We start from the raw sequence: 26,684 nt of genomic DNA, 5'->3' as shown, positions 1-26,684 counted from the left end.
AACACAGGAAATAAAACACACGTGTCCTAAATTTGCTCCTTTCCCTCCAAGCCTTCTTGGGGGTCTTCTTTGACCCCTCCGATTTGTTGCCATAAAACCTTTTCAAGCTGCTTCCGCCATGGTTCCTGCTCTGAAGTGGATGCTTATTTCAGAGCAAACCTTGATATTAAGATTTTCCTTTTTTAAAAAAACCCTGAAAATTTAGCTCAATCTCTGTCGGCGAGGGCGGGGGGACAACGAAGGCCCCTTGGAAAAACACAAGAAAGCAATTCAATTATTTAGAGCGTTGGGGAGTCCTGTCCCTAATTCATTTTTAATGGAGTCTAATGAAGGTTTCTCCAAGAATAGTCGCCCCTGTAAATATTTCAGATCCGGACGCAGCTCTGCCTTCTCGCCTCGTCCCCCCCCCCCCCACCGGACTTTTCTGCTTTACAATCGAGGAGGACGAAAAGAGTTGCTTTACTTTGGAGAAAGGGGGAAAATAATTTGGAAGGAGCAGCAGCAGGTGGGAGTAGCCTTTGTGTGCGTGTGGAGGGGGAGGCAGGCAGAGGACCGCACACGAAACCCCTTCCTCCGTTTGCTTCTCTTAGCCCCCCCCCCCCCGCATCACTTTAAAAACTGCGCTCTTCCGTGACCACGGTTCCAAGAATTCAATAGGACTTACTTTCGAGTAAACCCGAGAGGCTCGGCTGATCCTAATTCCCCCTGTCCGAACTTCACCAGCTTTCCTAAGCGAAGTTAAAACTCCAGTTTGGTGCCATCCAAGACCACTTCAATCGGCTGCCCTCGGGTGGGAAGACGGGAGGAAGAAAGTTAGGCAACTTGGCAAGCGCTTCTTCCTTCGCAGATTTACAGGGTCTCCGGGGGGAGGACGCGACGGGCCAGCAGAGCACCCCACGCTTAAAAAAAAAACACACACACACACAGAGAGAACGAACTCCAAAAGGGGGCAGTGGGAAAGTTAGACATCAGGGGTGGTTTCAAGGAGAGCCGAGAGCCCCTCGGGGCTAAGGGCGCCCGGGTTGCTGCCACTGTCGGTGGGGGGGGGGGGGCAGCGGCAAACCAGAGAGAAGCCAGCGAGAAGCCACTAGGAGATCTGGACACTGGAACGGCGCAGCCGGACAACCGAAGCATCCCTCGCGGGAAGAACCGGGGCCGATCCAGAAGGAGAAGGGTTGGCGACCTCTCCCCGCAACCGCTGCATTCCCCCCCCCCCACCCCGGCGCAGGATCAAGTCCCACCTCGCCCAGCATAACGGGAGTTTTCGAACTTCTGCGCTCTTAAGCGCGATTCAAAAGCCACTTAAGGCTTGAGCCCCCGATCGCCTTGTTTATTTGTGCGACCCAAACAGCAAAGTTCGTCCAAGAAACCACTCGGCCAACAGCCCCCACGGGGTGGTTATGCCCGCCGGGGGGCTGCCCTCTTACCGGCCGGGGCTCACCTGCCCTCCCATCTCAGACGCCACTGATGCCCCGCACAACCCAGGCGCTATAAAACGCAGGCGGCGACACCCTACCAGTTTCGGTACCCTCCAGCCAGCCTCAGCCCAACTTACTCCCGAGTCGCCCGACGTAGTTAAGGCACCCCTCCCGCACAGCCCAGATCTGAGACATGCTATCTCCCCCCCACCCCCCGCAAAAAAAGAAGGGCCAACGAGACGTCTGAAGGGCATGTTATAAAATTTATTGTTCTTTTGTAAAGTTCTGTCTTGAAGGGGAGGGGCCGTCTTTTCAAAGAAACCCCCGAGATAACAAAATAAAAAGCTAGAACAGGTGCGTAGTTTGTAGGACCGATATGTTCTCCAAACTGCTCCACGCTCAAATCCACAATTCAGGGGAGGGGAGAAAATAGCATTTACAGAAATATACAAGCGCCAGGGGGGGGGGGGGGAATTAAAAGCAAATCGGAAACCTCTCTCCTGCCCCCCTTCCACCTCGTCTTAAAACTCGCATTGCTTTTTAGACACCAAAACCCATCAATCCGAATTCACTCCCCATTCGCACCGGGCTCCTAGTCGCCTTGTGGGACCCATTGGTCCAAGCGAGACACACTCCAACCTAGATCCAGGTTTGGTTAGAAGTAAACCCCCTTTTCCCCAAAAAGAGACTTGCATCCAAGTTTAAAAGTTGTAGCGAGTTAACGGAGCTGGTGCAGACATCAAGTTACACTTTTCGTTTAAAAAATAGAGGATTTTTTTTTAAAACACGAGGACTCCAGTCCGGGATTAAAGAGGAAGAGACAAAAATGCCCCCCCTCACACATACAATCAAAACTGTAAACATTAAACTTGAGACAAGCTGAACGCACGTTTTCATCTCTCCTTTTAACAACAGCCCAGAACTCGCCCCTTGAAAATCAGCCCCCCAACCCACAAAGATAAAGACCCCCCCTTTTTGTTCAGACACCTGCTGTAAATCTGGAGGGGAGAAAGTCTTTCACAGCAGTCCCTGTACAGGTTAGCAGGAAAATTGTGCTCTATAACTTCAAACAAGTAATTAACTCTTTACACATTTTTTTAAAAAAACCCAAAACGTTTCCTTCGAGCGGAGTTAGTGGGGAAAGTTCGGCTTCGGCCGCTTTGCGCCTCCCGGCCCCGCGCGACGAACAGGGGTTGCTCGCGAGTTAGAAGAAGAATCCGGTTAAAAGCGAGTTAGTGGTTTCGTGGGAAGGGGGGCGAGAAGACCCCCCTCCCCTCCAGACGTCTATGGATGTGCGTTTGGGAGCGGCTGGCTGGCGAGTCAGGCTCCGCTCTCGCAGAGATCCTCGACGGCAAGTCCGCCGCGAGCAGCGCCGGCGGGGGCGGCCTGGGGGCTTCCGACGGGCCCCCCGCTAGATATGAGTCAGTGGCACGGTGCCGTTCACCGAAGTCCCGGCGCTCTGATAGTGTTGGTGGACACTGTGTAGCCGGGGGCCCTGGAGCGTCGACGGGTCGGCCGCGTCTCCGCCCGGCGGCAGGTACATGCTGATCATATCCCTCAGGTCTCCCAAGCAGGCCCGCTGGGAGTGCGAGGCGATGGCCGGCGGCGGCGAGCTGGGCTCGGACTTCACTACAGAGCCCATGGAGCCCAGGCTCATGGAGTGGCCCGACGGCTGCTGCCCATAGGCGGCGGCGGCCGCAGCTGCGGCGGCGGGGGACATGGTGTAGGTGGAGGCGGCCGCGCTCATGTAGGGCTGCGCGCTGGACATGATGGGGCTGTACTGGAGGCCGCTTACGTCGTAGCGGTGCATGGGCTGGAGCTGCGCGTTGCCCATGGCCGGGTGCTGCCCGTAGCCCAGCTGCTCGGGCATGAGGGAGGCGTACGCGCCGTTGGGCCAGCCGTTCATGTGCGCGTAAGAGTCCAGGCGCTGCCCGACGCCCACGGGGCTACTCACCCCTCCTCCGCCGCCGCCACCTCCGGGCGCCAGCAAGTTGCCCGGCAAAGAGTACTTGTCCTTCTTGAGCAGCGTCTTCGTCTTCCGACGGGGCCGGTATTTATAATCCGGATATTCCTTCATGTGGACGGCGCGCAGCCGCTTGGCCTCGTCGATGAAGGGCCGCTTCTCCGAGTCGCTCAGCAGCTTCCAGTCAGCTCCCAGGCGCTTGGAGATCTCCGAGTTGTGCATCTTGGGGTTCTCCTGAGCCATCTTGCGCCGCTGGCCCCGCGACCACACCATGAAGGCGTTCATGGGCCTCTTCACCCGGTCTTGGTCCGTCGCGCCATTGCCGCCACCTCCTCCTCCACCCCCGCCGCCTCCTCCTCCTCCTCCGCCACCACCACCGACTCCTTTGCCGCCGCTTCCCGGGACTCCGGTTCCCGTCGAGCCGCCTCCAGGGTTGGCCTGGGGGGGCTTGAGCTCGCCCTCCAACATGCTGTACATCGCCGGAGCTGGGAGAAGATGCGCCAGCGTGGCTGTGCCGAGGGGCGCGTCAGGCCCGGGGGAGCGCAACAGCAGCGAAGACTCAGCCCGTTTCCTTCCACTGGCCGAGGGCCTCAGAGAGAGAGACGCCCGGGAATCCTCGACGGCAACTTGAGCAGCCCGCTGCCCAACGCTGTGCGTCCCTCCGACCCACAAGCCTCTCGAGCCTTTCTCTCGGGGGCCCTTGATTGACGGCCTATAAATGAGCAGCCGGCAGCCAATCAGAGCGCACACCCCGACAGGCCCCTGACGCAGAGTAATTGACCAGGTTGGGTATGCGCCCCCCCCCCCTTCCCCAAAGTTACAACTTTTCGGGACTCGGCTCTCCCGCCGGCTCTTTTTCGCCCCCCCCCCCAACTTGGAGGGCCATATAGGCCCTTTATGTGAATAGAGTTTGAATTATCCCCCCCCCCATTTTTTACATCCACCCTGAATTTTCATGGCTGCTTCCTTCCCTCTTGCTTCAGGCAGTGGTGGGACCAACTTTTTGAGATGCAAAACAGGCGTTTCTGCAGAGGACCAAGAATTTCCGGGGAGGGGGGGGGGTTGTGCTCTACGGCCGTCTTTCAAGCTCCGCGGGCCACCTTTCCACCCAAAGCGTGTGGGCGGCCTGCAGCCAAGCCAGTCAGGTTTACTCGGAAGTAAGTCTCTTCAGAAAGGACGTACTTCCAAGTAAAACTTGCATAAATAACCGCCAGAAGAGTGTGGCGGAGTGGGGGCCAGAGATCTTTGTGGGGCTCCTCTCCCCATTACAAACAGCAGCAGCCACGACAAAAAAAAACACCCCAGTTGCACAGGAGCACCTCCTGGGGGGAAAGTTGGCCCCCTTGCCGCGGGCCTTGAAGGAATGGCAATAGAAGAGTTGGGTTGGCAGCAGAATGGGGCGATCGAGGTAGACAGAGCCAGCTCTGGAAGAGAGGGTCTCCGCGCGGGGTATACTCGAGAGTAGCGAATTGAGGCAAGCGTGGCAGGCCAACAAAAGACCAGGGGTGGAGGGGTGGGTTGCTTCATGAAGGAAAGGGAGAGCCACTTTTGCAAAGGGACCAGGCAGGCTCTCCCAAACCGCCTGAGCAAGAACCGTATCCTCCCCCTCCTCCCACAAACAAGCATAAAGGAGCCTGAGGATGCCTCTCATTTCTGGAAAGCAACAGAGAAACCGGGGGGGGGGGGGAGAGAGAGAGAGCGCGAGAGCATCAACCCCAGTTTACTGCTGCCCACCCATCACGCCATTCCAGGCTCATTCTGAATGCGTCTTCCCACTTCAGCTCTCTCCCCCACCCCCGACTTGGCTGCTGGGGGAAAGGGGGGGGGGCACAATTTTGGAAAGAGGCAAAATCCGTTTGCATGGCAACCACCCCGTGCCCGTGGAGAGAGAAAGGGAACTTTTGTGGGAACGGTTGGGCTACAGCTCGCGGGGGCTGCCAGTCAAAGGGTCCTGCCCCCTCCCCCGCCGCACACACCTGCGAAGCCCACTGCGGCTCAGGCCGAGGAGCGCTCAAGTCTTAAAGGCGCAGCAGCAGCGACCCTCCCCCCTCCCCATCACTGGGGCAATGTGCGAACATTGTGCGAGCATTATTGCGGGGTAACTTGACTATGAGTTGTGAGGAGAGAATCGGCTACTCCTGGCGCTTCGACGACTCCTGAGGAAATGCTGGGAGAACAACTCTTTATGAAGGAATGGCTTCAGTTCCACGCTGTAACCAAAGTTGGATTGGATGCTCCTCGAGGGCAGTGACCTAACCGGGATTACACACCACACGCACCCCCCATATAAAACTTGATTGACATTGAGTTTGGAACCTTCTGAGGGGCAGGGATCTATTCTATCCCCCTTCTGCGTCTATGAAACGATCTTCACCTGTTGGATTTCCGCATACCAGGCAACAAAAACGCGAAAACAAATCTTGGGAGGGGGAAAATAGTAGAAAAATGGAGCTGAAGAAGACGACGGTCCCACAAGTAAACCTCATCGTAACATTTTCTGAAGAATAAACGGGACAATCCTATCCTCCCCGCTCCCCCCCTCCTTACAAAGGGCCAGGATGCAGTCCCATAACCTCTGGAGTCTTGCTTCCTACAAATATTAAAATACTTCCTGAACGAAGAATTGATCAGCCAGAAGTTTCTCTCTCTCTCCAGATTATAAATACTACTACTAATATTATTGACAGTTTCTAGAAACTCTTGGCAAATCATTTGTCACACACACATACACACGACAAACGATTTGTCAAGTGTTTCTAGAAATCGCCCATAAAATTATTATATAAACAAAAACATCTCATGATATCAGCATGACTGCACAGGAGGGACGTCTGCTCCCCTTCTCCGTATTTCGAAAAGCCTCATTAAAAAGAATATCCATATCGATTTAGGAGCACGCGAGTGCCTAACTGCGCTTGCTCAGGAAAAAGCCCTCTGCACGGCCTCAGAGACGCTTTGTGGGTGATCATGGCCGGGATGAACCGATTGACCCTGAATGGGAAACGGAGGCTCCGGGGCGAGAACATCGCTGCTCTCTTGGCTCATTCCGGCCTGGATCCCCTCGGGGCAGGCGGGAGGGCATAGAATTAAATGCAGAATTCTTGTCTTGGCTTAAACAGCTGGACAAGAATGGTTATTATTAGCCATTATTTTGATAATTATTAGCCATTATTAGCCAATAAACGCCGAATGAATCAAGACGCTCTCCTCCCGAGTAAGCGGACGAAGCACACTTTAGCGATTACAATTAGACTTGCTGCCCAGTAGACTTCTGAGTAGCACGGCAGCGGCGACTCGGAAGTAAGCCTAATGATATCCAGTGGGGTTTACTCCCGGGAAAGTGCCTATAGGGTTGCAGCCTTGGCAACCCTTTCCGGGGAGTAAGCACCATGAATCATAGGGGAGTCACTTCCATGCAGACATGCCTAGGATGGCGCTGTGATTCTCCCACTGGTCTCGGGATTTCTTACAGGAAAATCCCCTCCGCGTCTCTTTTGACTCCGGCTCCGTTCGAGGTGGATCGCGAGAATCGGGGCGATTTGGCTTAACTCGACGCAGAAACAGAACTCTCTCCCTGCTGGTGACCCCTTTCCAGGCGCTTCCAAAATACCCGAGGCTCGAGACTCTCTTATCCTGGAACTGTTCTCCATATCGACCCATTTCCTTAAAAACTCAATCCCGAGAAACTGACGTGTTGCCACAGATTTCACGACTGTTCCTGCGATATTCGGCGAAACTATTAAGTCGTTAATCGAATCAAGCCGACCTAGTGCGTTGTTCGCAAATAAGTCCCACTGATTGCAAAGGGATTTACGCGCTTGTAAGTATGGAAGGGATAGCTGATCTTGCTTTCAAATTAGTTCTCTTTCATTCAAAAGAACCTATTTCCATGGGTATAGGGGCTGCAACCCGATTTTCCGTGTGGTTAGTCAGAAGTCATTGCCACTGAATTCCATGGCCCCTTACTCCAGAGAAAGCATGCATGGGACCTGTGGCTGCAGTCCCGTGCGCATTTACCCGAAAGTAATTGCACTGTAACTTCAGTATCAAACTCTGGAAAACTCTTGCTTCTTGGTAGCTTAGATGGTTGACTACATCTTTAATAACATAATAACAACCACCACCACCACCACCAGGAAGATAATGATTGGTAGCATCATTACTTTCTCTTTGCCTCTCGGAATTTACAATACTGATCCGGAGAGAAGCTGTGCTGTACTGATGGAAGGCCGGGTCTTTTTCTTTTTGAAACCCAAAAATGCCAAACTATCCCCTCCCCCTCCCCAAACAGATCTACCCACATCTGGTGCGGGGCTGCATTATCCACCTTCTGCTTCTCTGCTTTGCAAAGTTGGAGAACTTAACCCTTTCCTGATCCTGCCGTTTCCCAAAGCTTGAGCTTCTGTTTCTGTCCGTTTTGAGTCCATCCTACTTGCCCAAGGAAAATCGTGTATAAAATATCTTGGGCAAAGAGCATGATGTTATGAACTAGTGCCACCAACTCAACAAAGCATCCCCACCCGGATCTGGACTATGGGAGAAAGAATTCCAACATCAGGTAGGGTGTTGTGGTTTTTCTGGGTTGTATGGCTGTGTTCCAGTAGCATTTTCTCCTGACGTTTCACCTGCATCTGTGGCTGGGCCAGCCACAGATGCAGGTGAAACATCAGGAGAAAATGCTACTGGAACACAGCCATACAACCCAGAAAAACCACAACACCCTAGTGATTCTGGTCATGAAAGCCTTTGACAATACAATTCCAACATCCCTTGCAAGGTTGTTTGTAAGAGTGACTGAGGGCACAGGTGCCAAGGAGTTTGGCAGGTGTTCTGAATTATCTAATAGATAATGTTTTCTTTAGGTATTTTCAGCAGTTGTATCCCCATCCCACATCAAACAGACAGATTGAAATGGATCAAAACTAGAACAACAGTCTGAATATAAAAAGCTGCCTTAGGTCGGCTGAGGACAAGTGTTATCTCTAGCTCAACCTTGCTTACTTCAGGTACAGAAAAGTCCACCTCAAACCTGCTGCCTAAGATCATTAGTTAGGATTTCTATTGATTTACTTCATTTATTCCCTGCCTCCTGAATGGGGACTTGACAAGACTTACATCATTGTCCATTTTATACTTACAACAGCCCTGTGAGGTAGGTTAAGCTGAGAAGGTTTGACTGGCCCAGGATCGCCCAGACATCTTCCATGACAGAGTGGTGTACAAACCTGAGTTTGCACATGCTCTAACCACTACATCACACTACCTCATAACATCCCAGGCATGCCTGAGAATTTGTGTATTACACCCTCTGTTTCAAGAGTCTCAGTGAAAACAATCTTATTCTTATTTCAACGTATTAATTTTTTAAAAATCCATAAGTTTTGTGAATCCATAAGCTTTAAAAACAAACAAGTGATATTTGCAGCTCTATTCGTGATATCCTCTATGGGGCATCTTTGAAATAGATACATTGATATATGTTAGGTATTACTAAGCATTATCGCAATGATTCAATATTTATGGAGCCATCAATGTATAAGCAGGACAAAGAACAAAGAGGTCTCTGCCCCAAGGCACTTACAACTTTCTCCTGAGCAGTACTGGAATAGAATAATTTTCAGTACCTGCGAATATAAAAAACCTCCACAAATTAGCTTTTCCTTTTGTTTTTCATTTTCATTATTTCATTTTGCATTTATTTCATTGTCCCAGGAGATGCCTCAGTGACTAGATTTCTTTTTGCTGTGGTGTTAAGTACCAAGGGGAAAGCAACCCCCTAGTCTAAATATGGAGAAAATGGAGAGAATCTCCTCTCCCTCCTCCTTCATAGAGCTACCCAATCAAACTGATGGACTATTCAGAGCAAACTACATTGTTATTTATTCCATTTATACCTTATCTTTCTCTCCAACAGGGATCTAAAGTGGCTTAGGTTGTTTTCCTCTTCTCCATTTTATCCTCACAACAACCCTGTGAGGTAGGTTATTGCTTTTCCTAGGTTGCCAACTGGCCAGGAGAAAGCTGCCAGACCTGCTCTTTTATAGAGGTGTTAACATGCAGAAAATCACATTCAAACTTTTAACTGGCTGTATTTGAACACTATTACTTGGGGAAGTCAACAAATTACATTAGTTGGCCACTGTGTGAGAGAGGAAGCCAAACTAGATGGACTACTGGTCTGATCCAGCAGCGATCTTTTAATATTCTTACACATATAAAGGTAGAAAAATTTGACAAACCCCCCCCCCATATTTTTATGGTGGTTGGAGGGGTGGGGATTGGGGACTGAAAGTAAGTTTCATTGAAGGAAGGTGGATGCATTCAAGTAAATATCTCAAGATGTGATGATTTATGGTGCTGTCCTAAGCAGGTCTACTCAGAATACGAGTCAGAGCTGTTCAGTGGGGCCTTACTCCAGGAAACTATTCTTAGAATTGCAGTGTTAAAATCCCCCGATTCCTCTTTGCTAGAAATCCATAGAAATGACTGCCATTGATATCAGCCAAATGGATTTTTGGGGGGAAATGTACAAGTTTAATGTTGGAATTCACAGAAAAAGCCATGCATGGTCATCCAAAGGAAATGCAGCGTCATAATCTGTGTGCAGAAGTAAATGTACATTTCCATGCTATCTTGCAAACTGAATGTATATACTTAATCTTTTTTTTTACATTTCAAAAGTGATCCTGAATGGCAGTCCAGTGTGCCTAATGTTCTGTGTTGCCTTTGCACATTGGATCACTTACTTCTGATGGGTTGTAATTGTTACAAATTACTGTTTTCCCTCCTGATGATGATAAGAAAGGTACAAATATACCCCCACCCTGCAAATGAGGACTACATTAGCCATTCAAAAAGACCTTTCCATCACAAAGTATCCCCCAACCTTGTCTTTTTACACTGAACAATATTTCCTAACAATAACTGGCCTCTCTGGCCTCTTTATGTGATTTTTGTTAATGAAATCAGACACTAATTGCACAGATCTAACTTGTTGATGCGTTGCAAATAAAACAAACCTTCATTAATGGCAAATTTACCTCCAAATGTACATTTGTCCACATTATGGCGCTAAAACAGAGAAGGTGTTCCATATTGTTCCCTAAGTATACCCTATATCATAGCAAATTGAGACCCTGAAAAGGCTTCTGTAAGGGAGAAATAATTAAAATATAGCCTTCTTTAATTGACAGTAGAGAGGCCATAAATGAGTTCCCCTCCTCTCTCTCTCCCCCCCTTTTTTTAAAAAAAGGAAAATCACAGTTGCTATATAAAGCTTGCGCCAACCCAGAGAATAGAGGTTTCAAGCAGATGAATAGTCATTACTACCTTTTCAATAATGTGGGCCTTTTGATCAGGCTAGAAATTAGTTCTAAAGAACAGACAATACAAGCCTGCCCCACAAGAGGAAGAGAATGAGCCGGCTACGGCTCTCACCAGCACCTCTTTCTATAAACCAGGGACTTCCTTGCTTTTCAATTACAGATGTTCATTTTATATAAGTAGGATGGGGGGGGGGGGAAGGTGGTGGAGGAGAACACACAACCGAGAATAAACTGTTGCATGTTTTAAAACCCAGGCTGGGGCATCCTGCCAGCCCATCTTCCAAGATTCTTTTGTTACTATTAACTAATATTATCTTAACAACAAAAAAGAGGAAAGGATCTATACTTGGCTTTCTTATGAGAAATCTAGACAGGTACTGAGCAGGAAAAAAGCCAGCAGGGGACACGGATCTCTTGTTTCTTCTGCATAATGGTTGCCCTCAAAAGATGATACTTTGCATCTATAATTGAAGAATGTATACATGATGCAGTATGAAGTCCTATTCTTGGTTTGTTTACAAATACCGTCAATTTTATGGTTGCCCTCAGTATATCAACGTTCAGGTGTTTAAAGAGGATGGCAGGTGTTACCCTGGGAATCCTTACAAACAACCCTGCAAGGTAGGAAAGTGATATTTGCATATTGCAATTTGGGCAAGGAGTCTGAGTCCTGCTGAGTTCATGGCAGAAGTGAGATTTGGACAAGGGAATTCTGGGTATGTATTCCAGTTTCTTAGGGCCAAAGTTCATACTGAAGTTCTGTCACAGGAACTTATGTAATTTAACCCTAAAAAGAAGTTGATGCGAAACGTGCTGACCAAGGCTACCCCACCCCAAGTATGTAATTTAGCTCTAAAAATGACTGAGAAGCAGTGGATTGGGGTGGTGGGAAAAATGCCCTGTCTTCTTTTCCTGGCCAGGCTTAAAGCAGGGGATGGGGGTAAGGGTTAAGCAAAGGATTGATTACAAGCAAATGACCGGGCTACTAACTGTGTAGAAAAAAGTACCAGCTAGACATGCTTCCATGACTTCAACAGGTACTGGCCAGCTAGCTAGTGCTGTAGAGTGGATTAAAGTGTCAGATGAGGCCTGGGAGCAACCAGTTTCAAAATCCATGCTGCTGTGGAAGGGCCAATAACCTACCTCACAGGATTGCTGTTGTGAGAATAAAATAGAGGAAGAGGGAAAATTATGCTGAAAGTGGTGTTGGTTCTCCAATGAGGAATGGAGGCCATCAATATAGATAGCCAGTGTGGTGTAATAGTTGGAATGTTGAACGACGATCTGAAAAACTCAGGTGCGAATTTCCACTCTACTATGCTAGGTAACTTTGTTGGGTAACTTTGGGCTAGCTATACACCCTCAGTCTAACCGACCTTACAGGGTTGTTGTAAGGGTTTATATGGAAAATGATCCAATGGCTTCTGTTCTGAGCTAATTGGAGATAAAAATGGCAGGATAAACATGCACTAAACTGGAGAAGGGACAAATGATGTGAACCATTTTGGATCCCCTTGTGGGGAAAACTGGGTTTAAATAAATTTGCCAGAGCATGGAAATGAACATTGTTGCCTGCTACATAAGATTGCTGCCTGCTACATAAGTTGCTGCAAAGTCCAAGTGACCTATAAGGGGATGTATTTGGGGTTCCCAGTATCCTTTCCTGGCGGCCTGGTACCAATGGCCATTTCTGCACAAGTCAATGGAAATGTTTGTAAAACATCTGCAAAACATTTTCAATCCCCCATTAGTTTGCATTCACCCCCCTCCCTGGAAACAATTCCAGGCTGCCATTTTCTGATCATTTTGGTTTTTTTAACTTCTCCATGGATCCGATGCTTTGATGTTTCAAAACCTTGTGCTGCAATTCTTCAGAGGTTGTGTTTTCTTAGCCATAAAGACATCCCCCCGCAAAAAAAACCCTGAAGAAAATAAAGCAAACTTGAACTTCTTGGAGAAAACTTTTTATTTCCTGCCTCAAAGCGTTTTATGTTGGTTGTGTGGAAAGAGCCACTGTGAAGTTCCCCTCCCTGCTCAGCCCTACCTCTTTATAGGGGCCCCTTATACAAAATGAAACTCATTCAGGGCCCCTTCACATAGCTCTTGGGTGGAGCTGTATTCCTGCCTTAACCCCATTTCCTTATCTGAAGAGGGGAATTCTGATTTCTACCAGAAAGGAGAGTTAACAAAGAAAAGATATCCACCTTTACTTTTTTATCTCATTTGAATCTAAAGTGGAAAGAAGCCTTATGGGATTTCTAATCTTTCCCATAAAAGATCTGGCAGGTACATCATCATCTTTCCTTCATTAGAACTTATTTATTCGCACTTAACTATTTCTACTTACGCTACTCTCCAAAGGAGACCTGAAGCAGCTGACAGCCTCACTCTCTCCTCATCCATTTTGTTTTCACAAGAACCACACTGCGAGGTAGGCTGGACTGAAAGTGAGGGATTGACCCAAGGTCACCCAGTGCGCTTCCAGGGCAGAGTGGGGATCCAGTCCCAGCATTAAGTCTCCAAAACTTGACACAGGCTGTATGATTCAGCTAACATTTAAAAACAGATAACAATACAGAAATAGGTGATGTAGCGCTGCCAACTTTTCAGCCAGCTCTTATGCCTTTCACAACTGCCCCAGCCACAGATATTGGCCATGTTCACAAGTTACCACGAATGAATGTACAGTAGGATGCCAGCCACAGATGCAGGTGAAATGTCAGGAGAAAATACTTCTGGGACATGGCCATACCGTCTGGAAAACCACAACATTCTAGTGATTCTGGCTGTGAAAGCTTTCGAAATGCACAGTCCATACTTTGCATGCACAGTCCACGGTTCATACTTTGATTTTTTTTTCTTTATATGAGTATTTCTTACATTAAATTCAGTGTCTGTATAGCTGAATGTGTGATTCAAACCAGTGGTGGGATTCAAAAATTTAATAACAGGTTCCGACAGTGGTGGGATTCAAACAGTGGCGTAGCGCCAATGGGGCTGGGCGGGGCACGACGGGGGCGTGTCAGGCATTCCTGGGCGGGGTGTTCCTGGGCGGGGCTGTGGCAAGGATGCAGGGCACATGCACCCCAGGTGCAGTTTCCCTTCGCCCCTAGCTTCAAATAATGACTGTTTAAAGTATTAAAAAAGCAATATACCGAAAGGTAGTGTATTATTTTTTATATAATTATATTGATTGATTTTAAATAATAACATAAGTAAGGAGAGAAACCAAAAACTGTTCACAATTGTTAACGTATTACAAACATATCTAATTGTCTATCTCTCTCAACACCCCCAACTAAAACATCCTATATTGCCTCCCTCCTTCCCATATTTCCCTCCCTCCCTCCCTACTTTCGACTTCCCCTTCAGATTCCTATAACTACTTTATCTATTCCACTTGAAAGAAAACTAACAGAGGGAGAGATCCAAAATCCTTACTCTAAAAGAGTAGTTTAAACTCCTCTCTTTCCAATGTAAATTTCAAGGGGAAAAAAGAAAATGAAAAATCTTTACCTATAATACTTTCCCAACCTTTATACCAATGAACAACAAAAAAAAGTAGAATTACTATATATTGTATTATTTCATACAGTTCTTACACACGTGTGTGTGTGTGTGTGTGGGGTGCCATGAAAGGCAGGGGGCCGTAGGGGGCCCTGGGGGGCGATTTTGCATCCCCCATTTGACGAGATTTGTTGTACCCAGGGACAGAGATTACCCCCTTGTCCCTAGTGGAGTTAATAATTAATAATCAGTTCTCTGAACTGAGAAAATTTTAGTAGCCGGTTCTACCGAATAGGTGCGAATAGGCTGCATCCCACCTCTGATTCAAACCCCATATTTCTTCAGATATGTGTCCCTGGTTTTATTTGTGAAGTAAAAACATGTTGCTCTTTCCTACAAACAGGTGTATACATGTACAGGCAGGAGAAAGGTATATTAACCGTAATATGAGAACAAGGCTATTCATAGGTGATAATGTTCTATGTCAAGGTTGCCAGTTTCCAGGTGGTGACTGGAGATCTCCAAGGATTGTAATTGATTTCCAGGCAATAGAGATAATTGAAAGATAGAGCGAGATATGAATCACATAAATATTACTTTTTCAAGAATGATGGCCCTTTTCATTTTTTCTTGTAACAGCCTTCAATTCATCTGTTAACTTTCCATGAGCTTGTGAAGTGAGGACAAACCCCAAGATTCCAGAAGAGGGCGCATTATGTTGAAGTCAATGCAAACTATAAATTGACGGAACAGTTTCCCTTCTTGTGAGCTATGGTAAATGAGGGTTTTTATATTTCTCACCAGATCTTGGCTGGGCCACATTGCACAATTACACAGAACCATGGGGGAAATCGGTCTTTTACAGGAAAAAATATACCAACCAAAGTTGTTCTGTTGGCTGTAATAGCTTCTCAATGATGCAAGAAATTTGCAATTAAAAAAGAATGTGTGGAATCCTGGAAGACATGAATGATTTAAGTGGTCACCTTTTAAAACACTCAGGCTCATTCCGCACATGCAGAATAATGCACTTTCAAACTGCTTTCAGTGCTCTTTGAAGCTGTGCAGAATGGCAAAATCCACTTGCAAACAGTTGTGAAAGTGGTTTGAAAACACATTATTTTGCGTGTGCGGAAGGGGGCTGAGAGTCTCCTATCCTAGCTCTCTACCTCAGGAGCAGTTAGAACAGGAGTCTCCAACCTGTGGATCTCCAAATGTTCATGGACTATGATTCCCATCAGCTCTGCTGATCGGCCATGCTGGCAGGGGCTGATGGGAATTGTAGTCCATGAACATCTGGAGGGGCACAGTTGGAAACCCCTGAGTTAGAATGAGCTAGAGTCCAGAAGTTCCAAGTTCAAATCCTCACCACTCTGCCATGAAAGGCACTGAGTGACCCTGGGCCTGTCACTCTCAGTCTAACCTACCTAACAGGGATATTGTGAGAATACAATGGAGGATTCATGAGGGAGGGATGTATGCTGCCATGGACTGGGGAAAAGACTGGATAAAAATATACTGCATAAACTGCTTTTGCAAGTTTTCTCAATTACAGTGGCTCTGTCAGAGGAACATTTGCACTCTCTGGGTCAATCTCTGTTATCTGATTTTACAGATACATAGGCAATGCATGCAGCTAACACTGCACCCACAAGAAACTCTTTGATACTCAGCTCCATCTCTGTCAGCTTCCCAGCCTTCTCCCCTCTTGTCTCCATCTGGATGGATTCTGCTTCTTTCTTTTTTGGGGATGGGGGATGGTGGGAGGAGAACCAACCCAAACTAAACTGATGCTGAAAACCAATTTTAATTGTTTTCTGTTTTGAAGTTTGTTTCCCATTTCGCGTTTCTGAGGGTGCAGTTAGACTCCTGCAATCTCTGTTATCTAGAGTCATGGTTTCATAGCCACCACCAGTCAGAATTAATATTGACTTAAAATAACCAACTTTGTGTGATGGTTGACAAGTGAACATGCTCGCAATCCATGAACAATCCTCTGTACAACTGATTTTTCTTTATACATGCAATTGTGTAAATTAAAAGTTATGTTCAATGCATAGAGCTATCCAGAGGTGGGATCCAACCAGTTCTCACCACTTCTCTAGAAGTGGTTACTAATTTTTTCTGAGTGCCGAGAAGGGGTTACTAAAGCAACCTCCCTGCCCAATAGGGACTGGAGGTGCGTGTGTGCAGCGGCGCCACTGTTTGAATCCAACCACCATTGGAACCTGTTATTAAAATATTTGGATCCCACCACTGGAGCTATCCATCCATTAATCTGACTCCTGGTTTCATTTGTTAAGTGAACGCATGTCAGCTCTTTCTGCCAAACGGGATCTACATATGCGCATGCAGGTTGAGTGTGAGTTCATTCATTGTAACATGAACAGGGTTTCAGAGGCAGAGTGCTATAGTGGTTAGATTGGTTCTGGAGGAGCCCAGTTCTGGAGGAGCCCAGTTCAGCTCAGTCATGGAAGTTGTTTGGGTGATCTTGGCCCATTCACACATTCTCAGTCTAAAACAATTCACAGGATTGTAAGAATAAAAGGGAGGAGAGGAGGTAAACCGCTTTGAGTCCCCACAGAGGAGACAAGTGGGACATAAATTAAGTCAATAAATAATTGTGCACCATCTGCAGTATTAATATTTTCTTTTTATTTAGTTGTGGAAGATGTTGTGGCAAAGGGGAGGAGGGAGCTGCCATTAAGATGTTTACCGCAGTCCGGTATGATGGCTGCAATAGGACTGACCTGAATTCATATCACTGTCCTGCTATACAATGTTTTGGGTGATCCTGGCTTTCTATTTAACCTACCTTACAGGGCTGTGGTGAAGATAAAATGTAAGAGGGCACTATGTTCCTGAGCAGCTTGGAGGATAGATGAGATGAAATGTGATAACTTAAACTGACAATAGACAACAGAAAGGTGACAAATGCAGTAGGTTTTTCACAAAGTAAATATAGTTTGGATTGTAATAGATCTAACAAGGAAAACAAATCTGTCAAATCTGACTTGGGTGCCAGCTCCCCAGTGTCCTCTGGGGCTTGCTCCCAAGTAAACGTGCATAGGATTGCACTCTTAGGATTGCTTACTCTAAACATATTTGTTTCCTTCCAGCTATATTTAATATCAAATAAGTTATATTGAATGTCACTCTGTAACATTTGATTTCAAAACAGGGAACATTACAAAAATGAGGGAATAGCTAAAAGGAATCTGGAAGGGAAACACAAGAGAATCAAATCCTTAGGAGCAGCAGTGGCATAGGAGGTTAAGAGCTCGTGTATCTAATCTGGAGGAACCGGGTTTGATTCCCGCCTGAGCTGTGGAGGCTTATCTGGGGAATTCAGATTAGCCTGTGCACTCCCACACACACCAGCTGGGTGACCTTGGGCTAGTCACAGCTTCTCGGAGCTCTCTCAGCCCCACCCACCTCACAGGGTGTTTGTTGTGAGGGGGGAAGGGCAAGGAGATTGTAAGCCCCTTTGAGTCTCCTGCAGGAGAGAAAGGGGGGATATAAATCCAAACTCTTCTTCTTCTTAGAGGACGGGTTCTCTTATGGATTAAAGATTGGTTAAACAACAGGAAATGAAGAGTAGGGCAGTTCTCTCAAATAGGATTGTTAGGTCCTCCCTGGCCACCAGTGGGGATGATTGGGAAACTCTGGACATTTGGGGATGGAATCTGAACAGGAGAAGGACTTTGAAGACATACCATGCCCTAGAGTTCACCCTCTAAAGCATCCATTTTCTCCAGGGAAACTGATCTCTGATGTCTGGAGATGAGCTGTAATTCCAGAGCCTTCCCAGGTCCCACCTGGAGGCTGGCATCCTTACTCACCATGGAGGGAAGTAAGCAGTGGGGTCCCAAGAGGACCAGTGTTGGAACTGTTACTATTTAATGTGTTCTTAAATGAAATGGAACTATGGCTGAGCACTGTTGTGGCCAAGTATGCACATGCCACAAAATTATCTAGGATGGTAAAAACCAGGGATGACTGTGAGAAACTCTAGGAGGATCTCCACCAGTTGGGTGAGTGGGCAACAATATAGGCTAGTCAACTTGCTGAGGCTGAGAAGAGAAAAGATCTTGGTGTTGTAGTAGACAGCTCAATAAAAGTGTTAACCCGGTTTGCTGCAGCAATGAAAAAGGCAAACTTTCTGTTAGGGATTATTAGGAAAGGGCTTGAAAAAAAATTGTCAGTATTATAGTGCCCGAGTATAGATCTATGCGGCCTCCTTTGGAATTCCATGTACAGTTCTGGTCATTGTATCTCAAAAAGGACATTGCAGAACAAGAACAACTACAGAAGAGGACAGCCCAAATGATTAGGTGGTTGGAGCATCTTCTTATGAGGAAAGACTGAAGAGTTTGGGACTGGTTTGAATCCCCACTCTGCCATGGAGACTTGCTCAGTGACCCTGGGTCAGTGGCATACGCTTAACCTCAGCCCTGGCAAGTATTTGGATAGGAGACCTCCAAGAAATACCAAAGGCATGAAGCAGAGGCAGGCAAATGGCAAACCACCTCTGAACATCTCTTCCTTTGAAAACCCCATTCAGTCTCCATAAATCAACTGTGACTTGATAACAAAAAAGACACACATACACACAGTTTGGAAAACAGATGAGGAAGAGAGAATATGATTTGATGTTTAAAAAGTCATGCATGGGGTGCAGAGAGTTGACAAAGGGAACTTTTCTCCCTCTCCCAAAATACTGGAACTGGAGGGCATGCAATGAAGCTAATGGGCAATAGTTTCAGGACAGACAAAAGGAAATACTTCTTTAAACACCGAGTGATTAAAATGTGGAATTTTCTGCCAGAGGATGTGATGATGGCCACAGGCATAGACAGTTTTAAAAGGAGGTATTATTCATGGAGAGGAGGTATATCAGTAGCTACTGGCCATGGTAAAGAAAGGGAACCTTTGGAATCAGAGGAAGTCAGCTTCTGAATACCAGTGCCATCAGGTAGAATTGCTATTGACCACTGGTTGGCCACTGTGTGAGACAGGATGCTGGACTAGATGGACCATTGGTCTGGTCCAGAAGAGCTCCTTTTATTTTTTTGGTGTTTTTAAGAGAACCACTCAAAGCCCTCCCCTCCCTCCACATTTGTGGGGGAGTAAGCCTCACTGAACATAGCAAGACAGCTGAGGAGGCTTTCTAAATATACAAAGTAAGCCTTCAGAGGCAACTTCAAGGCAACTTATTAAAGCAGTGTTAGTCTTAAAGGTGCCACTGGATACCTGTTTTATTCCATTGTTACTGACTAAAATCTGGAATGATTCTAAATATATGTGAAACAAGTGCTAAGCTTATCCTCAACCCATTCCTAAGAAGCCCAGGGCAATGCAGAGGTGGATGCAAATGGAGGTATCCATTTGCATGTGCAATTATCACCACAATGTGCGCATAGGAGGTATTAACTGGTGAGAATAGCCAAATGAGCCATTAGTCCTTTGTTTATGCATGCACACATTAAGCTCTAATTTGCACACATCCATTAGGCAGACCTGAGGATCCAACCCACTGGGTGATAAAAACTGTGTCCAGCATTAACTTTTTGAATATTTGAAGAGACCTCCTTAAGGGGGAGGAAGTCCAAGGTTTGGGGGTTTCTGATTATTCTCAGTAGACATGCCTATTTCTCAGTTCCGGATTCTGAGCCCAACTTTAGTCGGGAAGGGTGTGGGGGATAAAAATATAGTATAATATATTTTTTAAAAAATTGCTTTAGCCAGGATTGCTTCACTTTTGCACTGTCATTGAAAACGGATTACATTTATTCTCATGTGTGTCTATTCTTGGCCTGTGTACCCTCTTTGTGCTTTGGAAAAAAAATCAAAGGTAGTCCTTACAGTATATCCTTGAAAGGTACATGACCTGCTGATGTGTGACTGACCGGGCCATAGCCTGGATGGGAGAACTGGGCTTCTGAGAGTCACTCTTGGCATCCAAAGAAAGATTCCTTCTAGATTCCCCATGATGTCATTTAGAACAAATCTTAAGAACGACATGAAAACAAACCTTATCATTTCATCAGGAGATCTGAGGATCAGAATTTTGTTCCCCTAGCATTTACTTCTTGTCATCCCTGCAAAAACCCTCTTGGGCACGAGGGCTCCTAGGTTCCCACTGGCCACAGGCAGGGAATGGGGGGAGATTATGGTTGCCAGATCCAGGTTGGAAAACTCCTGGAGGTTTGAGGATGGAGCCTGGGGGAGGACAGGGATCTCAGTGGGGTACAAGGCCACAGAGTCTGTCCTCAAAGCCTCCATTCTCTCCTGATCTCTGTAGTCTGGAGGTGAACTGTAATTCCAGGGGAGTTCCAGGTCTCACCTGGAGATTGGCATTCCTACTGAATGTATCCTTGAGGCCCCCCCCCCTTGGACTATAAGCATAATTTTTAATAAAAAAACATAAAATATCACACAAGAACATAAAATGATTATACATTAGACTTGATCCACACAGCTGTTGCATAATTTTAAATTAAATATTTGTAATTATGCACACTTCTAGTTCTCTGTGTTATTAAATTCTTTATTTTAAAGACTGGACACTTTCAATTGGTGACTTGTGCATTTTAATCTGTATTTTAAACTTGCTAACTGGTATATTTTGTGTCCTTACCACTTGATGGCTGCATTGTTAGTTGCCTTGAGTTTGAGGGGATAAGGCAGGATAAAGCAGGATAGAAAAGTGTTAAATACAAACATATTTAATGCAGATCTTTACTTTTTTCACTCTGGCTCGATTTATTTCAGACTCTGCCTTTCTTCTATCATGGGATGCAAGGTAGTGTACATGGAGTGTGTGTGTGTGTGTGTGTGTGTGTGTTCTCTTGGAGGTGTCACTTTGAGGCAGCAGAATGGTTAAGACTTAGTCAGGCAGCTGCATAAGCCCTCCGATCATACCTTGGATTCTCCACACCCCCGGGGTTTGTTTTATAGACTGCTGTTAAAAACAACAACACTCGAAGCAGTTTACAAAGCAAGATAAAACCAATCATCTCAAGCCCATATTAAGACAGCACTTGTTCATGCATTTCCATTTTTTAAAAAAATCAGATGAAGCACCAACAACTGATGTCCCTCCATCTCATTCTTTCCCCTTTCCCTATAATGTCCAATGAAAACTGCCACATGATATGCCACATAGCACTCCATCCTTTACCAGCCAATGAAGTTCATCTTGGGCCAGCCACATCCTCTCGGCTTTGCCTTCCATACTGGGCCGTTGTGAAGATAAAATAGAGAAGGGCAAAAGTTACATTGCCCCAAGCATCTTGGAAGCAGGGTGGGATAAAAATGAGACAGATGCTTGTTGCTTAAATGTTTTATCACAGGCCTGAGCATTCTTAGGATTTCACTTTAAAGTTGCTGTGTTTTCATTACAAACCTGGAATTTACCATCTTGGGGCAGAGTGGGGGTGTGTGCTCTTTTGGGCAGCAGGTTCTTGCCTGCCATAACCCCATCTTTCAAAAAAGTTGAGTTGTTGTACAAAAGATTAACTGTAACAAGTGTATGCTTTTGTAAACATGGATGGAACAACTCAGCAGGTTTCACAACATATCTGAGATCAGCCTGCCCAGATTCTATCTAGTCACTTTTTAATATTCACTCTTAGTACAAGGAGCTCAGGGTGGTGTGCTCCTCTCTTCTCCTTTATTTTTTATCTTCACAACAAGCCTGTGAGGTAGTTTAGGCTGAGAGGGTTACTGATCTGAAAAAAATACTGCTTTTTTCCTCCTCTAATATTAAAACGTTTGCAACATCTGGCTTGATGAAGAGTTCTGTTGAGTCTGAAACTTTGTACAATGTTTTGTTGTTTTGGTTGGTCCTAATTTGGTTGGTATTACAATTATGGATTTTGTTTTTTGAGCTGGATTTCGTGTGGACCAAAGTGGTCAGTTACAACTTTTGGCTGGGCAGTCAATGAGCTCCACAGCTGAGATAGGATTAGAATCTAGGGTCCTGCAATCCTAGTGGACCCTCCAACCTCTAGACCAAATTTGTACCCTATTAAACCCAACATGGTTCAACAGCCATGAATGGTGGCCTGACAGGAATTTGGTAATCCTCATATTAACTGCTGCCTGTTTGAGACTCGGTGAGAAACGAGACTAACTGACAATTATTTGTCAGTCCACGGCTACCTGTTTTGGATCTGCAAAATACGGTCAGAAGTCTTACCTTACCCTTTGCAATAATTGGAAAGGCCTTTCTCAAAACCCCATGCCATCGGCTGCGTCAGTCTGTCTCAGCCCTTTCACTGTCTATATGAGACAAGCCACTAATTGAGAGGCATTTCGGTCGCCTGCCATAAATTGACATGTCCTGACAAGACAGTCTGTTTGCTTTTTTGCTCACCAACCCCAGCTCCTCGCTGTCTGCTCTGCCACTTGTCTTCAATGTTTGATTAAGCACTGTGAGAATTGTCACTATTGATCAACTTCTTGCCGGAACATTAAGCTCTCTAATCCTTCACATTCCCACTATATCTTCATTGTTGAGATAGTCTGCTCCTTCTGTTTTACAACCAATATCAGGAACGGCCCATAAGTAAAAATCAATATGTTGGAAAAAAATATCTGTGACTTGAATTTGTCCTACAGGACTGGTGATATTTCAGCTTTTGTGGCCCTTAGTGCTTATATAAACTCAGCACTGAAAGCAGCTTACATCATCCTCCCCTCCATTCTACACCCACCCCACCCATCAAAACCCCTGGGAGGTAGGTAAGACTGGAAGAGAATGACTGGCCCAAAATCACTGTGCAAGCATCCCAAGCAGAATGGGGACTCAAACCTGGCTCTCCCAGAACCTTCAGTCTTAACCCCTACACTGGTGGGTCACTAGCCAGTATTTGAGGGTGCTTGTGTTATCATTAGTGATCAAATGCACAATTGAATCTGTCCTCTTCTACGAATTATTCTGTGCATGAACCTTTATTTCTCTGAGTTTCAGTTACTGGGGGAAAAAAGCACTAGTATATTCTATTCCATTTATAAGATGAGTCTGAAGAGTTTGGGTTTATACTCTGCTTTTCTCAACTGTAAGGAGTCTCAAAGCGGCTTACAAACTCCTTCCCTTCCTCTCCTCACAACAGACACCTGGTGAGGTAGGTGGGTCTGAGAGTGGTCTGAGAGAACTGAGACTAGCCCAAAGTCACCGAGCAGGCTTCATGTGGAGGAGCAGCAGAAACAAACCCAGTTTGCCAGATAAGAGTCCACTGCACATATGGAAGAGTGGGGAACCAAACTCATTTCTGCAGATTAGAGTCTTAATAACCACCATGCCACACTGGGGCAGCCTGCACCAACTCTCAACATGTTGCCCATTGAGTGCAAGGTCACTGTGACGATCGGCAAACATTTGACACTTGTTTGATTAAAACTTTAATTATCCTCTGTTTTTTGCATTTTTGCAGCAATTTATCATGGTTTTCAGTGTGCCCTAACAGATTCCTATGCAGTTCATCTTTCTTTTGGTTTCTTCCATAATCCAAACCAGAAGGTCCACTGCCTTTTAATCTATTCATCCATCTTGGAAAATATTGCCTATTCTTATTAGCCACCACCCTTCACCATTTTAGGCACAGAAGGGGAAATCCCCATATCTGCTGGCCAAAATTCTTTTTTAAAAATCTACAATGTACAGGTATTGAGCTGGAACCTCCTGTGGGCAAAGTCTTTGCTTGTTCCTTTACTCACAACCTCTTGCTTTTTCTTGTTCCTAGTGTGTTTTTTTGTCTAACAGATACAGATAACAGGCGAATAACTCCCTATCTACATCACTCTCCAAACTGACTTGTGAAAGAAAAACTCCTATTTGGCAATCACTTTCTCCTACATGACAATTCTTCCTCTTTTCCTGGGGATGGGAAGGGAAGGGAGGCGAGAGATGCCAGGGTTTGTGTTAATGGCAATGTTACCAGAATAAATAACAAATCCAAGCTTCAAGACATAATTTTTTTCAGGGGGGGGGGAACCCCATAAATGAAATACTTTGCTCGGGTTCATTTTAATACAACAGGCACATTTTCTCTGCAGTGCTAATAAGAGAAAATATGATAGAGCAGAAGATAATTGCAACAAGGTATGCCTCCCATTTTTCTCAATTTTTGCTCATTTTTCTTTGAGAGGATTACAGATGTCTTAGACATAAGTGCTGCTGCCTCAGCTGGACTTGATTAGTTCTGGGAGTTTCACGTCCTTCCAGTGCAGACGGGCAGGTAGGGACTGCATACACCAGGCCCAGCAGGCTACAATGACATGCCCAAAGCAGACAGTTTTGCATTCAAAGACATTTTGCCCATAGCATCTTTCAAGAAGAACATAAATCAAGCACAACCTTGTTCAGCATATCTGGATTACAGATTATGAGAAGTTTTTTTTTTAAAAAAAGGAGTAACTTTGACAAAATCAGCTCAGCTCAATCTTCCAAGCTGAACACAGACCCACAAGGTGTATATTTTCACCTTCCATGTCAGCTGTGAGCAACTGTGTTCAACTAAAGCAGGGGTAGGGAACCTTTAACACTCAAAGAGCCATTTGGACCTGTTTTCCACGGGAAAAGAAAACACTTGGAGCCGCAAATAATTTTTGACATTTAAAATAAAGATAACACTATATATATAGGGGGTTTTTTTACCTTTTACTCTGCTCATTCTGAGAAGCGCATGGATGCACCCGCCCTGCTGCCTGCAGGGCAGGCAAGGATGAAGCCGGTGGCTTGGCCTCGCCGGCCGCCGGGAAAGCACCCACCCCACTCCAACAGGGCGGGCGAGAGGGGAAGCCTGCAGCGCGGCCCAGCCAACCATGGGCAGTCGGTGCGCCCGCCCTGCTGCCTGCAGGGCAGGCAAGGATGGGGCTGGTGGCTCGGCTCGTGGAGCCACAGTGCGAGGGCAGAAGAGCCGCATGTGGCTCTTGAGCCACAGGTTCCCTACCCCTGAACTAAAGCACCAAACAACATCAACATTTAGAACAAGAGATTAACCAAGTGTGATTCCGCCCAGCAGATTTGTAATGAGTTGCAACAGTTATAAATGAATTTGTTTTCCATTAATAAAAAGGGAAAACAAGTTCATTTATAACAATTGCTACTTCTTATAAATATGCTGTGTGGAATCGACTAAAGAGGCAGTGAAAGAAAGCCCTTTCGCAGATATGAAAATGTACAACTGAATTTATGTTGAGTAACAATCCATGAAGTTTCTGCAGCCCAAACAATGGCTGTTGTGAGTCCTTCATTAGGAAGTGGCAGGAGGCTTCATAATAAGTTATAAACATACACCTTGCACAGTTTTAGGTGTGTATTGGCATTACTCACCTCTGTCAGTTCCCCTTCTGTAATGCATATCTTTGAACCCCTTTCAGCCCATAGAATCTTGTCTTGCCATTCTCTTCAATTACTTGTTATTCTAGCATTCCCACCCCCCTCCAATGTAGTTCAATTATATTATACTTTATTTTATAAAAAAACATGTTTGGTTCTGCACTGACCACATTTGGCTTCAGGGCCACAGGTTGCAAACCCCTGTCCCAGGTCACTGATCGCGTTTAGGTGTTTTGCCATCCCCAGGGAGCAGGTTTAAATGAGGGGTCAATTTTAATTTATTTAAAAGACACGCACCCTGCTTTTCTACCTAGGATGTTTCAGTTCCTTTTGCAAAACTGCACCACAAGACAAGACTTTAGGCAGTAAATACAACTTTCAAAATTGCGTAAAATAATGAACAAAACTTGAAAGTTTATTGAAGCAGCAATAAAAGAAACAGGTTTTCTTTAAAAGCTATTGCAAGCAGTATAGTCATGCTCCAATTTTAAACCATCCCAGCATCAGCCACATTCTCACCACTGCCTTTATTGTTAAAGGGTTGTTTGCCCTTCTGTAGGAGAAAAAAGGGGGAAAGGGAAGGGATGAGGATAATAAAAAGTCGGCGATGTGCAATTTAAAAAAACAACAGCCATGATTAGTAAATTCTACTGCTGCAAGTTAAGATTAAAAATGGATTCTGTCATTTGAAACTATTCAAAATCTGGTAGTCGCCCTAACTTTATGACTTCAGTAATTGAGTTCCTGATGAGGAAGCAGGTGCCCCAGATTTTAATGCTTATGTTGCAAGAAATGTAAGATATGTTCACAATAATTCACCACAGATATATCTTCCTGCATAATATAGGAAGCAAAACCATCTGCTGCATTTCTAATGATCACCAGGGTTGCCCAAGTGGCTTGGAAAAAAACAAACCAGCGGACTAACTTTTGCTGACCTTTTAAAAAGGTAACGGGAGATCCCTATGCAAGCACTGGGTCATTACTGACCCATGGGGTGATGTGTTTATGGGGTGGTTTGCCATTGCCTGTAGTTTATGGGATGGTTTGCCATTTCCTCCTTTTATTGAGGAAATGAATAGGTGACTTTTTCATTTTTCACAACTTGGGGCTGAAGGTTATCT

General features: G+C 45.7%; 1 protein-coding gene and 1 long non-coding RNA gene across 5 annotated transcripts in view; both read right to left on the bottom strand.

The window, feature by feature from the left end:
• The window catches only part of LOC125442859, an 84,206-nt gene that overhangs the window by 53,450 nt on the left and 4,072 nt on the right, over positions 1 to 26,684 (bottom strand). The gene's annotated exons all lie outside the window — the stretch shown is intronic.
• SOX3 (SRY-box transcription factor 3) lies at positions 1,663 to 4,085 on the bottom strand. The gene has a single exon (XM_048514614.1). It carries the CDS (start codon positions 3,856 to 3,858, stop codon positions 2,830 to 2,832), a length of 1,029 nt encoding a protein of 342 aa, XP_048370571.1. The 5' UTR covers positions 3,859 to 4,085; the 3' UTR covers positions 1,663 to 2,829.

This window comes from Sphaerodactylus townsendi, linkage group LG13 (assembly GCF_021028975.2).
Source record: "Sphaerodactylus townsendi isolate TG3544 linkage group LG13, MPM_Stown_v2.3, whole genome shotgun sequence".
In the NCBI taxonomy this organism is placed as follows: domain Eukaryota; kingdom Metazoa; phylum Chordata; class Lepidosauria; order Squamata; family Sphaerodactylidae; genus Sphaerodactylus; species Sphaerodactylus townsendi.
This window is presented reverse-complemented; position numbering and strand designations above follow the sequence as displayed.